At 39.6% G+C, this 12,230-nt stretch overlaps 1 protein-coding gene across 2 annotated transcripts in view; it reads right to left on the bottom strand.

The window, feature by feature from the left end:
- The window catches only part of Upf2 (UPF2 regulator of nonsense mediated mRNA decay), a 105,236-nt gene that overhangs the window by 87,577 nt on the left and 5,429 nt on the right, over window positions 1-12,230 (bottom strand). For both annotated transcript variants that reach the window (XM_021215285.1, XM_029547422.1), the window contains exons 2-3: window positions 11,112-11,491; window positions 9,133-9,912 (exon numbers count right to left, since the gene is read on the bottom strand). In XM_021215285.1, the coding sequence (XP_021070944.1) occupies window positions 9,133-9,912; window positions 11,112-11,473 (1,142 nt within the window). In that variant the 5' untranslated portion in view covers window positions 11,474-11,491. The remainder of the gene's footprint in view (window positions 1-9,132; window positions 9,913-11,111; window positions 11,492-12,230) is intronic.

Below are 12,230 nucleotides of genomic sequence, written 5' to 3'. Positions count from 1 at the left end.
ACACTCCAGAAGAGGGAGTCAGATCTTGTTACGGATGGTTGTGAGCCACCATGTGGTTGCTGGGATTTGAACTCCGGACCTTCAGAAGAGCAGTCGGGTGCTCTTACCCACTGAGCCATCTCTCCAGCCCGCACAGACATACTTTTAAGAAAAAAAATGTAACATGATCACAGTGTTTAACAACAACAAAACAAAACCAGGGTAGGGGACGCCTAGAACACAATTTAGAAATGTGTTTGTCTTACAAGTTCTAACTTCTTGGTCATCTGAGAAGCATATATTCAGTCCACTGACATATACAACACTAAGAACTTCTGGCACATAAGCATTAAGTAACTATTTTACCATGACTTTAAACAGAACAACTTCAGGATCGACTTCATGTTCAAGAACTTGCATAGGACTAGATTCAAATCAATGAGTAAATGTAATTCAATGCACCTAGGTTCTAGTTCCTCTCCAGTTCCTCTGAGACCAAATTAAAACTTTTAAAACTGGGGTTAACCAAGTAAGTACATATGTGGTGAGGACACACACAAGCAAAACAACCATATGTATAAAATAAAACAAAAGCTGAAACTGGAGGGATGGCTTGCTAGTTAAGGGCACTTGCGGCTCTTCTGGAGGAGCTGAGTTGGATTTCAGCACCCACATGGTGGCTAACAAGTGCCTATAACTATAATGCAAGAGGCTCTAACATCTTCGTGGGCACCACAAATGCATGTGGTAAACAGACAAACGTGGAGGCAAAATACACATAAAATAAAAATAAATATATCTTTAAAAAATAAGCTTTAAACCTTCAGAGATATCCCTTAACCCTCCCTCAAATCTTACTCCTGCTTTTTGTTGTTTTGTAAGAAATGGGGTCTCAGAGGCAGATCACTCATCTAACCCTTGTGAGGTCCTAGGTTCAACTCCTAGTCTAGAAGGAAGGAAAGGAGGGAGAGGGAGAGAAGGAGAGGAGAGGAGGAGGAAGGAAGGAGAGGCCAGTGAGTCTTGTATGCAGACTGGCCTTCAACTCAATGTACTACTCAGATGGTATGAAATTAGCAATCCTCCTGCCTCTGGATCCTGAATACTATGGGTTGCAGGCATGTACCTCCAAACCCAAGACCATGATCAAATTCTTTAACAACACTAGTTTAGCTAGTTGCTAAATAAATATGTATTTAGGCTAACTATTCAGTAAGAGACCTCTTAGGGAACTAGAAACTGAGATTTGGGTTGTTTTCTCACTACATCAGACATGGAGAATTTAACTTAGTAAAGAGGACAGGATGCCAACAGTGGAATCTCAAGTTCTGTTACAAATAGAACCCAAAGTGCTATCTAATTTGATCACGTATTTAACACATGCTTACTAAACGGCTCATGGAATCTACAGTACCCTCTAAGACTATTGTGATTTTAACAACAGAAATCAGTCATCCCAAGTATTGGGTGGAAATGGAGTTCTGACTCGGGCTTTGTCAAGGCCTTGGGTTCAGTCTCCATTAAAGATTAGATTAAAAACAAAACAAGACAAAAATGAAAACTTCACCTTTGTTTCCTACACATTGCTGGGAACAGAACTCTGGGCTTCATGCATGGTGGGCAAGCATTGTACCTTTAGCTCTACTCCTCACCAAAATTTCATAAAGTGCCTGAGAATGTTAACGCTGAAAATATAAGCCAAACTACGCTAATGATCATCAATCATATAGTATTTCAATCTTTTTAGAAGCACATTTTTGCAAAGCTGAACTGAAAGCATTCTCTTGAAACCACTGCTAATCAGAGGTCAGTAAACTTTTTCTGGAAAAAAACAGGAAATGAATATTCTAAGTTTTCCAGACCACAGGATCTTACTGAAAATACTCAATGCCAGTGTAGCAAACAGTATCGGCCAGGCAGTATGGAAATGAGTTTACTATGCTAAGATAAAACTTCTAAGAACAGTGAGACGTCAACATAATATAACCTTCACATTTCACAAAGCATTCATCACCTTTTACATTTTTTACACTAGGCACTAAAAACTGGTCAATTACCTGCTCAGGCCAGTGGGCCACAGGGTGTCAATCTTTTGTCAGAACTGGAATTAGTAAAATCAATTAATCATCACCATTAAACGTTTATTAACTACCTTGGTCACTCTCCACGACTACACAATGCTGAGGTAGTAGTACCCTCTCACAGATGTAAAAAGTAATGAAATAAACCCAATCCCAAGTCTTACTATAACAAAAATATGTATAAAAGAGACTTCTGCTCACACCAATAATTCCAACACTCTGGAGGCAGAGGAGGACAGACCACCGAAAGTTCAGGGACAGCCAGGCTACATAAGTGAGACTCCATTTCAAAAAAAAAGAAATCAAAAAAAGGAAAAAGTAAAACTTGTTTTACTCTCCAGGCATTGATGGTGCCCGCCTTTAAAAGTCCGGCACTTGAAAGGCAGAGGCAGGCAGATCTCTGAGTTCGAGGCCAGCCTGGTCTACAGAGTGAGGTCCAGAGACAGCCAAGGCTACACAGAAAAACCCTGTCTCAAACAAAAGCAAAAGTAAAAGCAAAAACAATATGAGACAGCACCATCTAGAAACACCCTAAATGTTCTCCACCTCTCAGAGCTGGGACTCACTCACACAGCCTCCAGAGCGCTGGGACTAAAGGCATGGGCGCCACACTCACTGAAGGCTTTTTATGTTACTATTCTCACCCTGACAGAAAACATCACGCATTCACCCTTAATGCCTCATATTAAAAGACATACTGTTTCCTTCCCAGTTTTTCACTTCTATGATTTGATTTTTGTTGTTCCCTTTTATTTTATACAGATTACTTATTTGCTCTATATTGTCTTACAAATAAATTTTACAGCAAGCAAAGCTGAGGTAGGAATATCAGAGTTCAAGGCTGGCTGTTGGTGTTAAACAATAATGAAGCACTCAGAGGTTTTTCAGAAAGATCAAACAGGCAATATTAAGTATTTTAAACATTTTTTAAAGCACTGAAGTAGTGTCAGGTGCCGCTAAAGTGCATGTACACATCTGATTCACAACAGAGCCCACATTTCCATCAGAACACTACTACTATCTCCACTGGAAGGCTAGAAACACTGCAGCACAGGCGTGTGAGGCAACCTGCCCAAGAAGACAGAGTAAATGGCAGGTCTAGTCTGAACCCCATTACCCTGCTTCTGGAGTCTGCATTATTAAAAAGTAGACTATGGCTGACTCCGAAATTAAAATTAATCTGTTTTGTACATTCTATTGGAATTAAAACTTCCTTAAATGTGCATACTAAAAGCTAACCGCCAAAATCAAGGTACTATTTTAAATTCTCTTTTTAACCAAAGATATAGCCTGGACTCCTCTGGCTTGCGTTAGAGTTGGTAAGGACTGACTGGCCGCAGTGAGAGGGACTTAGAGTGACAGCAATGGATGCTGTACAGCTGTGAGAAATACAGCTCTGAGAAACAGAACTTGATTTTGTCATTGGCTCTCCACATTACCTGGGTAAGTCCTCAAATTCCTTCATCAGTCACCTTCAAAATACAGGTATTTCCTTTAGGGATATTGTGAAGACATCAGTAAGATTATGCATGTAATTCATTATATTGATAGAAAATGCTATTTTCGTGAGGAAAAAAAAGTACAAAAAACACTGTAAAAAAGTAAAAAGCGGGGCTGGTGAGATGGCTCAGTGGGTAAGAGCACCCGACTGCTCTTCTAAAGGTGCAGAGTTCAAATCCCAGCAACCACAACCATCCTTAACAAGATCTGACTCCCTCTTTGGGAGTGTCTGAAGACAGCTACAGTGTACTTACATATAATAAATAAATAAATCTTAAAAAAAAAAAAAAGTAAAAGCTTCAATGTCAGATATTTTGATCTATGAAACTGTGGTCAGGATGTAAATTAATTCATTTTTAAAAAATCTCAGCAAATATACAAACATTCTTTTAAATTCTGATCCTGCACAATCACAGAAAATAAGACACATAAAATCTTGGATATGGTCATGACTAAATCCAAGAAAAAAAATATACTGTGTTTTATCTCCCATTTGCTCATGCCTTGTCAAACCATCACAAAAATAAGCCATAAAATTATATTAAATTTTCTTACAATCTCACTTAAATTTAGTTATGATTATCTTAGGAAAAGACACCAGTGTGTACAATGTAACTGCATTTATTCAAATATTTATTTCTATGCTAAATTCATTTAAGCAGAGTTGGTAAATTAAGAGGAAGTAACAAAACAAGGCTCTTGTAACACTGTTAGAGCATGCTTAAGGAGAAAATTCAGTGAGGCAATATTTTTTTTTTTAATTTAGGTTTCATGATAGGGTTTCTCCGTGTATCCCTGGCTGACCTGGAACTAGCTCTGCAGGCTACCCTGGAATTCATAGAGACATATGGGCCTTTGCCTCCTAAATTCTGGGATTAAAGGCATTGACCACCAAAGCCAAGACACATCTATAACCTTGAATATACGGTCATGAGGCATGAGGCAGTATCTTAATAGTGTGCAAATATTACCAACTGATCAACCTATAAGAATAGGTAAAGCCCACCTAAAGGAAATTAAGGTAAAAGCAATTTAAAATTAAGTAAATTTTATTTATTTATTTTTTTGTTTTGTTTTGTTTTTCGAGACAGGGTTTCTCTGTATAGCCCTGGCTGTCCTGGAATTCACTTTGTAGACCAGGCTGGCCTCAAACTCAGAAATCCGCCTGCCTCTGCCTCCCAAGTGCTGGGATTAAAGGCGTGCACCACCATGCCCGGCTAAGTAAATTTTAAATCAGTATATTTAAGTTTCAACATTAGTCAAACTAATAGTACTTCTTGGATTTCATTAACAGTAGAGAAAAGAGAATGTTTGAACCCTATTTACAACTTTTACTAAACTCTAAAACCAAACTGCTATTGCCAACGAGTCAAGCAATCAGGAAGGACGACTTTAAAGTATTAAACCAAAACTTGCTACTCTTTCCATCAACTACCAGTACGGACACTTTAGAGAACGGGTTTTCAACCTTCCTAATGCTCCAACTTTTTAATACAGTTCTTCATGTTGTGGTGACCCCAATCATTAAATTATTTTCATTGCTATTTCATAATTGTAATTTTGTTACTGTTATGAACTACAATGTTAAGCATCTGTGTTTCCTGGTGGTCTTAGGCACCACACACATACTGCTTTAGGGGTTGGTGTTAGAAGTATTAGCCCAGCAAGCACAAGCCCTGGCTTTTGTCACAGCACCAAGAAACAAAATCATTTTGAGTACTGAGAACTTATTACTTTATAATATTGAATATATTACTTCCGTCTACTGAAAGAAAATCTTCTGTTAACTATAACATTATATTTACTAATAAATCTTATTAAATGTCAAAAGAACTAGTAAGATCTCTATTAACAAAATGATCTCTGAATACAACAGAACAGTTACCAAGCATATAAAGCTATTAACTCCAATCAAATATTAATTTTAAAATCTACACATGCTGTAACTTCCCACAGCTGCTTAAGATCACATAAGCAAAATGTATAATAAACATGATTTTTTTAAAGTAAAAAAAATATAATTCCAATTTGTCAAAGTTCACCTTACCTAAAGAGTTGCTGGTCAAAACTATAAATTCTTCAGGGGCTTAGAAGCAGTACTGAAGCATATATTATAGACCCCAGTATGAGTAAAAACTAGTTAGGTAACTCATTATCACTCACACATGCATTCATTCCAGTGCCTTCAAGGAAACACCAGAATTTATTTTATTATTATTTTATTTTGTTTTTGAGACAGGGTCTCTGTGTAACCCAGGCTGTCTTAGAACTCACTCTGTAGACTAGGCTGGCTTTGAACTCAAAGAGATTTGCATGCCTTTGTCTCCAGAGCTGGATTAAAGGTGTGTGCCATGGAACCCAGCCAAGAAAGCACCAGAAATTTTGAGTCTATGTCTAAGACTTAGCTGGACAGAGCTGGGCCTGGTAGCACAGACCTGATTTCAATACTTGGGAGGCTGAAATAAAGAGGACGGTGAGCAGAAGGCCAGTATGGGTCACACATAAGACGCAAAAGGACAACAACATTGGCTGAATCCAATTTAAAGTGCAGACTTTAAAGCATACAGAGGAAGGTTTCACAAGCTCTAAGAATAGTGCTTTCTAACATGTTAAACAGCAAAATGACCGAGAGTATTTAGGATCTCTAGACTGAAAATAGTGCTCTTGAGCTTCCTGACACACTGAATAAAGGCATAAAAAATTTGTAATTACATGTGAGTCTAAAGTCACACATCCCTTATTACTCAGTTTTCTAGGCTACCACCCCTAAGAGAAATCTTACTGGAGAAACTACTGCCTGTGATTGACATTTGATGGAAAACAACTACTGGGTCGTGTCTTCAAAGAAGACACTTTTAAAAACTGACTACTTCAGAAGTAAATCATAATAAGGTATTTTCAAAAGAAAGGACACTAACCAAAAGAGATTTTGTTGTTAACCCATTTCTCAAGTTTATTATCTTCCTCAGTTGGGTTATCTGCATCTTCACTATCAAAGCTGATTAGCAACTCAAGTATCTTGAGCTCAAAGTAAGCCAGATATCAAATACTTTCTATTAAGATTTTCTTCACATGCCTAAATTATTACATCAGTAAGCAGACAAAATATGCTGCCAACAAATGACTTTCATGATGTTAACATCAATCTATACTGGAAGAAAACTCTAAAAACTGTAGATTAACAGTTGTTATTGCTGGGTAGTGGTGGCACACATCTGTAACCCCAGCATTTAGGAGGCAGAGGCAGAACAGCTTGGTCTACAGCAACTTCCAGGACAGCCAGGGCTACACAGTAAAACTGTCTTGAAACCACCACCACCACCACCCTGGCAAAAAAAAAAAACAAAAAACAAAAAAAAACAAAAAAACCCAACCCAGTTCTGTTACCAAAGCAGCTAAGTTTTCGAAGAAAGACCACAGTAATAAATGAACAGAAGATATGCCTATCCAAACTGTATAGGTGGACCAACAGAGAAGAACCCATTTACTGCCTGTTGGTAATGGCATATGTCTTTAATCCCAACTGGCAGAGGCAGGTGGATCTCTTGAGTTTGAGGCCAGCCTAATCTACTGAGCAAGTTAGCACAGTCATGGCTACACAGAGAAACCCTGTCTTGAAAAATAAAACTAAAGAACCCATTTACTTACCTTAGCACTTAATAACACACATAAAATCATCTGTAAAATCATTAGGTTAAAATAGCATATCCAAAACATTTAAGTAAGTTTGAGTTAAGCAAACAGAGTGAGATGCCACCTCAAAAAAACAAAAAAGAGTGCTCAGAAGCACGCAGTCAGAGCAACACTTAGTGCACTAGCTCAAAGTCAAGAGCCACCTTAAGAGGAGTTCATTGGAACCAGGCGTAGTAGTGCATGCCTTTAGTCCCAGTGCTTGGAGGATGAGGTGAGTGGGTCTGTGTTCAAAGCCAGCCTGGTCTACAGAGCAGCCAAGGCTACCTAGTGACACTCTGTCTCAAACAAACAAAAAAAGCTTCAATGTAAAAAGTCCTACAAAAAGATAGAAAAGCAACTGACAAGACAGCTAAATAAGCTGTAGCAATTTTGGTCACAGAAGAACAAAACAGAACCAAATGTCCTAAGGAGAGTGAGTGTCTGGAAAGGACTGAAGAGTGCAGTATTGAAGACAGCTATCCTGACAAAGGAAGCATCTGACAGATGCAATACCAAAGAGAAGTCACAGGGTCAGACGTGTCTCACAGCGCCACTAAATCACTGTAGCTTCTCTCCATTATGATACTATAAGGCTAGAAGTAAATACATAAACTCTAAAGTAGATGATAAAACCCATCAAGTGTTTACAAAGTCAGTTGTGATGCATTTGGCAGACTGTGAAGGGACAGGAGGATGAAACTGACAAGGCATTATGCAAATCACAATTAAAAATATTTAAATACATGAAAATTAGTATTCAGAACCATAGATATGAGTGGCAGTTCTGTTTCTATTTGACTTTTTTCTTTGAGATGGGATTTCATTATGTTGCCCAGAAAGTATAATTCTCACCTAAGTGACCTTTGGTCACCAGGACTGAGCATCAACATGACCCTGAACAACATGCTGCTACAGTGACACAGTCACTGTTTTTCTGGTTAAACCAATCACCATCCAGAGATAACTGCTCACACCAGTCCTCCCCTACTGCATGCTCATGAGGACAGAAAAAGGTATGCCTCCTCATTAACTGCCGATCAAAAAAAAATTCTAGACTCCTAAGCCTACAATTTAACTAGTGGTACAGCACTCAGCTAAACAGAACTGCTACTACTCCCTTCTGTATACCCCAGACCTCCAACACATCAACAGCCTCCTTAAAGTTGGCCCAATGCCCACAAACTGTCTAGCTGATCGTTGCCTCCTCTGTGCAGGAACTACAGTGTCTTCTGACAACTGAGTCTGGTTTCTAACAGGGTCTTTTCACCAATGACCAGAGTGACAAAACATGACACTTTAAAACTGGGAACAGGAGCCCTCAGGAAGAACACTCCTGTCGATGCACATTAAAACTTACCCAAGGGGGAAAAAAACACAAACCAAAAAATATATCCAAGGACACTTTTCACAGCTCACTTTGTGCTATTTCTCAGAATTCTGATCTGAAACATCACAGCTAATGTATGACTCATTTTCTTTACAAGAGCAAGTAACAGTGGTGACATTAACAACGTAAAATACAAAACAATGAAAGCAAACCTGTTAGGAGGAATGCTGAAACACAGAAAAATAGTAGCAGGTCAGGTAAGTGACAGAAACAGAAAATCTACTCCTCAACATTAATGAGGTTTTTTTACACCACAGGAAGAAAATATTATCAACAAAGCAAAAATTACCACCTTCTTACTGGGGTTCCTTAAAATCAGAAATAAAGTCTATTGTAGAGTCACATTTAAACATGAGAACTTAAGACTATTATACTGTTGAAATTTTCCTGGAATGCTAAGAAATCACCTGTAAGGAGCCCTTTTCCATAAGTTCTCTCAGTGGCATGAAGACTTTAAACATTTTAAGTACGAACTGCACAATAAATTCTCAATTCTGAGAAACATTTGAAAATCACCTGTTTTGCCTCTCAGTATTCTGAAGCTCTCTGTGGTCCCTTTTCAGGTGTCTGGTCAAAGACGTGAAGTACTCTTTTAAGAGGTTCTGGAAAGGCTGCTGCTTCTCCGGGCTAACTATCTCACTGGGAGGAAAGTTCAAATTAAACTTCTCTGCAGCACTTTTTACTCTCCTCGGTACAAGTCCAGCAATGTCATCTCCGCAATGGCGACAGAAACTAATCACAACAGACACATGAGTGTGGGATTCCCGATCAGCATTAATAATACTCTTTAGCTGTTCGTAGATTAAGGAAAGTCCTTCCTTGTCAGTGAAAATTCCCACTATTGTCAATTCTGCAATGAAACGCAAGTCAGTTCGTAGCTTGGTAATGTTAGGCGTTTTCTCCTCTTTCCTTGCTTCAAAATGTTTTTTCCACACCTGAAGAAGTGAGGGTGCAAAGTCAGCGTACCGCTGGTGAAAGAGAGAGCAGAGGTGCACAGCACAGTTCACGTCAGAGATTTTTAATTTTGCTTCCACAATGGAAGCTACGGCTTCTGCAATATATTTGCTTAAATTCAGGCCATTAAAATCATGAGACAAGGAGTCTCTCTGTTGTTCTGTAATTGTTTTTAGTTTCTTGACGAAAGCAGTATTTTTCTTTAAGCTTGAATCTAGGCGGCTAAAGAAATTTTCCTCTGGTCGGTTGTCTGGAGCATTTTGGTTTTTGCTACGGAGCTCCTTTCGTAATTGATGGCGTTCCCAAGCCTCCTGATGAAGCTGAAGAGATTCTTCTTTCTCTCTATGTAGAAGACAAAACACAAATAAACATATACATTGCAAGTCAATGAGAAACTACAATCCAAGTATAAGAATCCAAGAGGAACAAAAGGAGCAAAGAGCCTCCACTGCTTTTGTTGCCTTGGGGTCCTGCAGAACCTGAGCCTTGTGCATGCTAAGTGGGCACTGGGCCTCTGACTTGCACTTGCCACCTCTTTCATTACTTTCAAAGGCATTGTATTAATGATTCAATATATTGACAGCACGGTAAATTATAGCACCTACTGGGGTAGAATGACTGCCAATAATTTAAACTGTTAATCATTCTGTCAATTTGTGAGTCCAACTGACCTAAGAAACAATGTTCAATATGTAAAATATAAAATGATATATGCTTGAGAATAATATAAAATGTTAAATAAAAGCCTAAGGACACAGTGGGGAAGGGGCTGTTTCACATGACAGGCTGCCTGTAGTGAGGTCTGGGGGGATGTCAGCTTGTCTCCTTGGTTCCCCTGACCATGCGTGAGGCTCTTAAGTATTGCAGTCTTTAGGGGTTTATGAGTCTAGGGTGACCTGGGATTTTGTTTGTCAAACCTTTTTCCCTCTCACCCCTCAGTGGAGGGAAGGGTAGAACCTTCTGCATGCTAGGCCGGTGCCCTTCAACTAAAGTTTACTGAGCAACGACACTTTACAAAACTCCATCTCTCCATAAAGAAACAAAAACGGGGTGTGTGTATGTGTGTGTGTGTGAGTGTGTGTGATATGTGCAGGTGTGTGTGTGATGTGTGCAGGTGTGTGTGTATGTGTATGTGTGTGTGTGTGTGTGATGTGTGCAGGTGTGTGTATGTGTGTGTGTGTGATGTGTGCAGGTGTGTGTGTGATGTGTGCAGGTGTGTGTATGTGATGTGTGCAGGTGTGTGTATGTGATGTGTGCAGGTATGTGTGTGTATGTGTGTGTGATGTGTGCAAGTATGTGTATGTGATGTGTGCAGGTATATGTGTGTGTGTGTGTGTGTGTGTGTGTGTGTGTGTGATGTGTGTGTGATGTGTGCAGGTGTGTGTGTGTGATGTGTGCAGGTGTGTGTGTGTGTGATGTGTGCAGGTTTGTGTATGTGATGTGTGCAGGTATGTGTGTGTGTGTGTGTGTGTGTGTGTGATGTGTGCAGGTGTGTGTATGTGATGTGTGCTCCCGCCGTCACCCCAGCCCAGGCCTCTTACTTCAGCTGAGCTGCCGCTTCTTCCTGCTGCCGCTTGGCCTGCTCCTCCTGCTTTTTCCTCTCTTCCTCTTCCTGTTTTTTCTTTTCTTCCTCTTCCTTCTTCTTTAACTCTTCCTCTGCCTTCACCTTCTCTTCCTCTTTTTTCTTGCGTTCCTTGTCTTCCTTTTTTCTCTTATCTTCTTCCAGTTTCTTCTTTTTGTCCTCTGGGACCTTACTGACCTCCTTCTTGGCAGTGATCTTGAGATCGTCCTTTGGTTTCTCCTTGCTGCTCACTGGCCGCCTCTCACTGCAGTCTTTTTCCTTGTTGTTTAGTAAAGAGTCTTTTTCTTCCATACTTGCTGACTTTTTACGCTCAGCTGGCATTATGTGACCCAGGACAACCTGTAAGAATAAAAGAATGTCAGTACTGTGGGCAGAGTGGCTTGTATTTAACAACATGGCATTATTTTTAAAACAAAACCTACTAATGAAGCTTGGCAACCATGAAGTCTTAACCGTTATGAAGTAGCACGCAGTGGTGCCTTAGAAGCTGGGGATGTACTGGTGGGAAAGCGCCTGCCGGGCTCACACAGCACTCAACTCAGCGCCGTTACAAAAGCCAATCACATTCTATGTTTTATTACTATTAGTTACTTCTATATCTAAGGTTGTTGTGTGTTATTTGTTTTTACTCTGTAATTAAGTCTAAGCATAAAAGTGGGTTAGGCACTGTGATGCATGCCTTTATCCTGGCACTTAGGAGACATAGGCAAGTGGACCTCTAGGAGTTCCAGGGCTCTAGAAACCCTGTCTCACAAAATAAACAGAACAAAAATGTGGCAGTACAGCCTTTAGAACTTCTAGACACATATCATCAGCTCCAACCATGATTAACTTCAAAACAATTCATCACTGCAACTGGAAACATTGTGAGTTTTAATCTATGCTTTTTACATGTGTTAAGAGCAATGCTCACAGGCCTGGCGTGGTGGCGCACGCCTTTAATCCCAACACTCGGGAGGCAGAGGCAGGCGGACTTCTGAGTTTGAGGCCAGTCTTGTCTACAGAGTGAGTTCCAAGACAGTCACAGCTATACAGAGAAACTCTGTCACGAAAAACAAAAAAAACAAAAAAACAACAA

This window comes from Mus pahari, chromosome 16, assembly GCF_900095145.1.
Source record: "Mus pahari chromosome 16, PAHARI_EIJ_v1.1, whole genome shotgun sequence".
NCBI classification, from domain to species: domain Eukaryota; kingdom Metazoa; phylum Chordata; class Mammalia; order Rodentia; family Muridae; genus Mus; species Mus pahari.
This window is presented reverse-complemented; position numbering and strand designations above follow the sequence as displayed.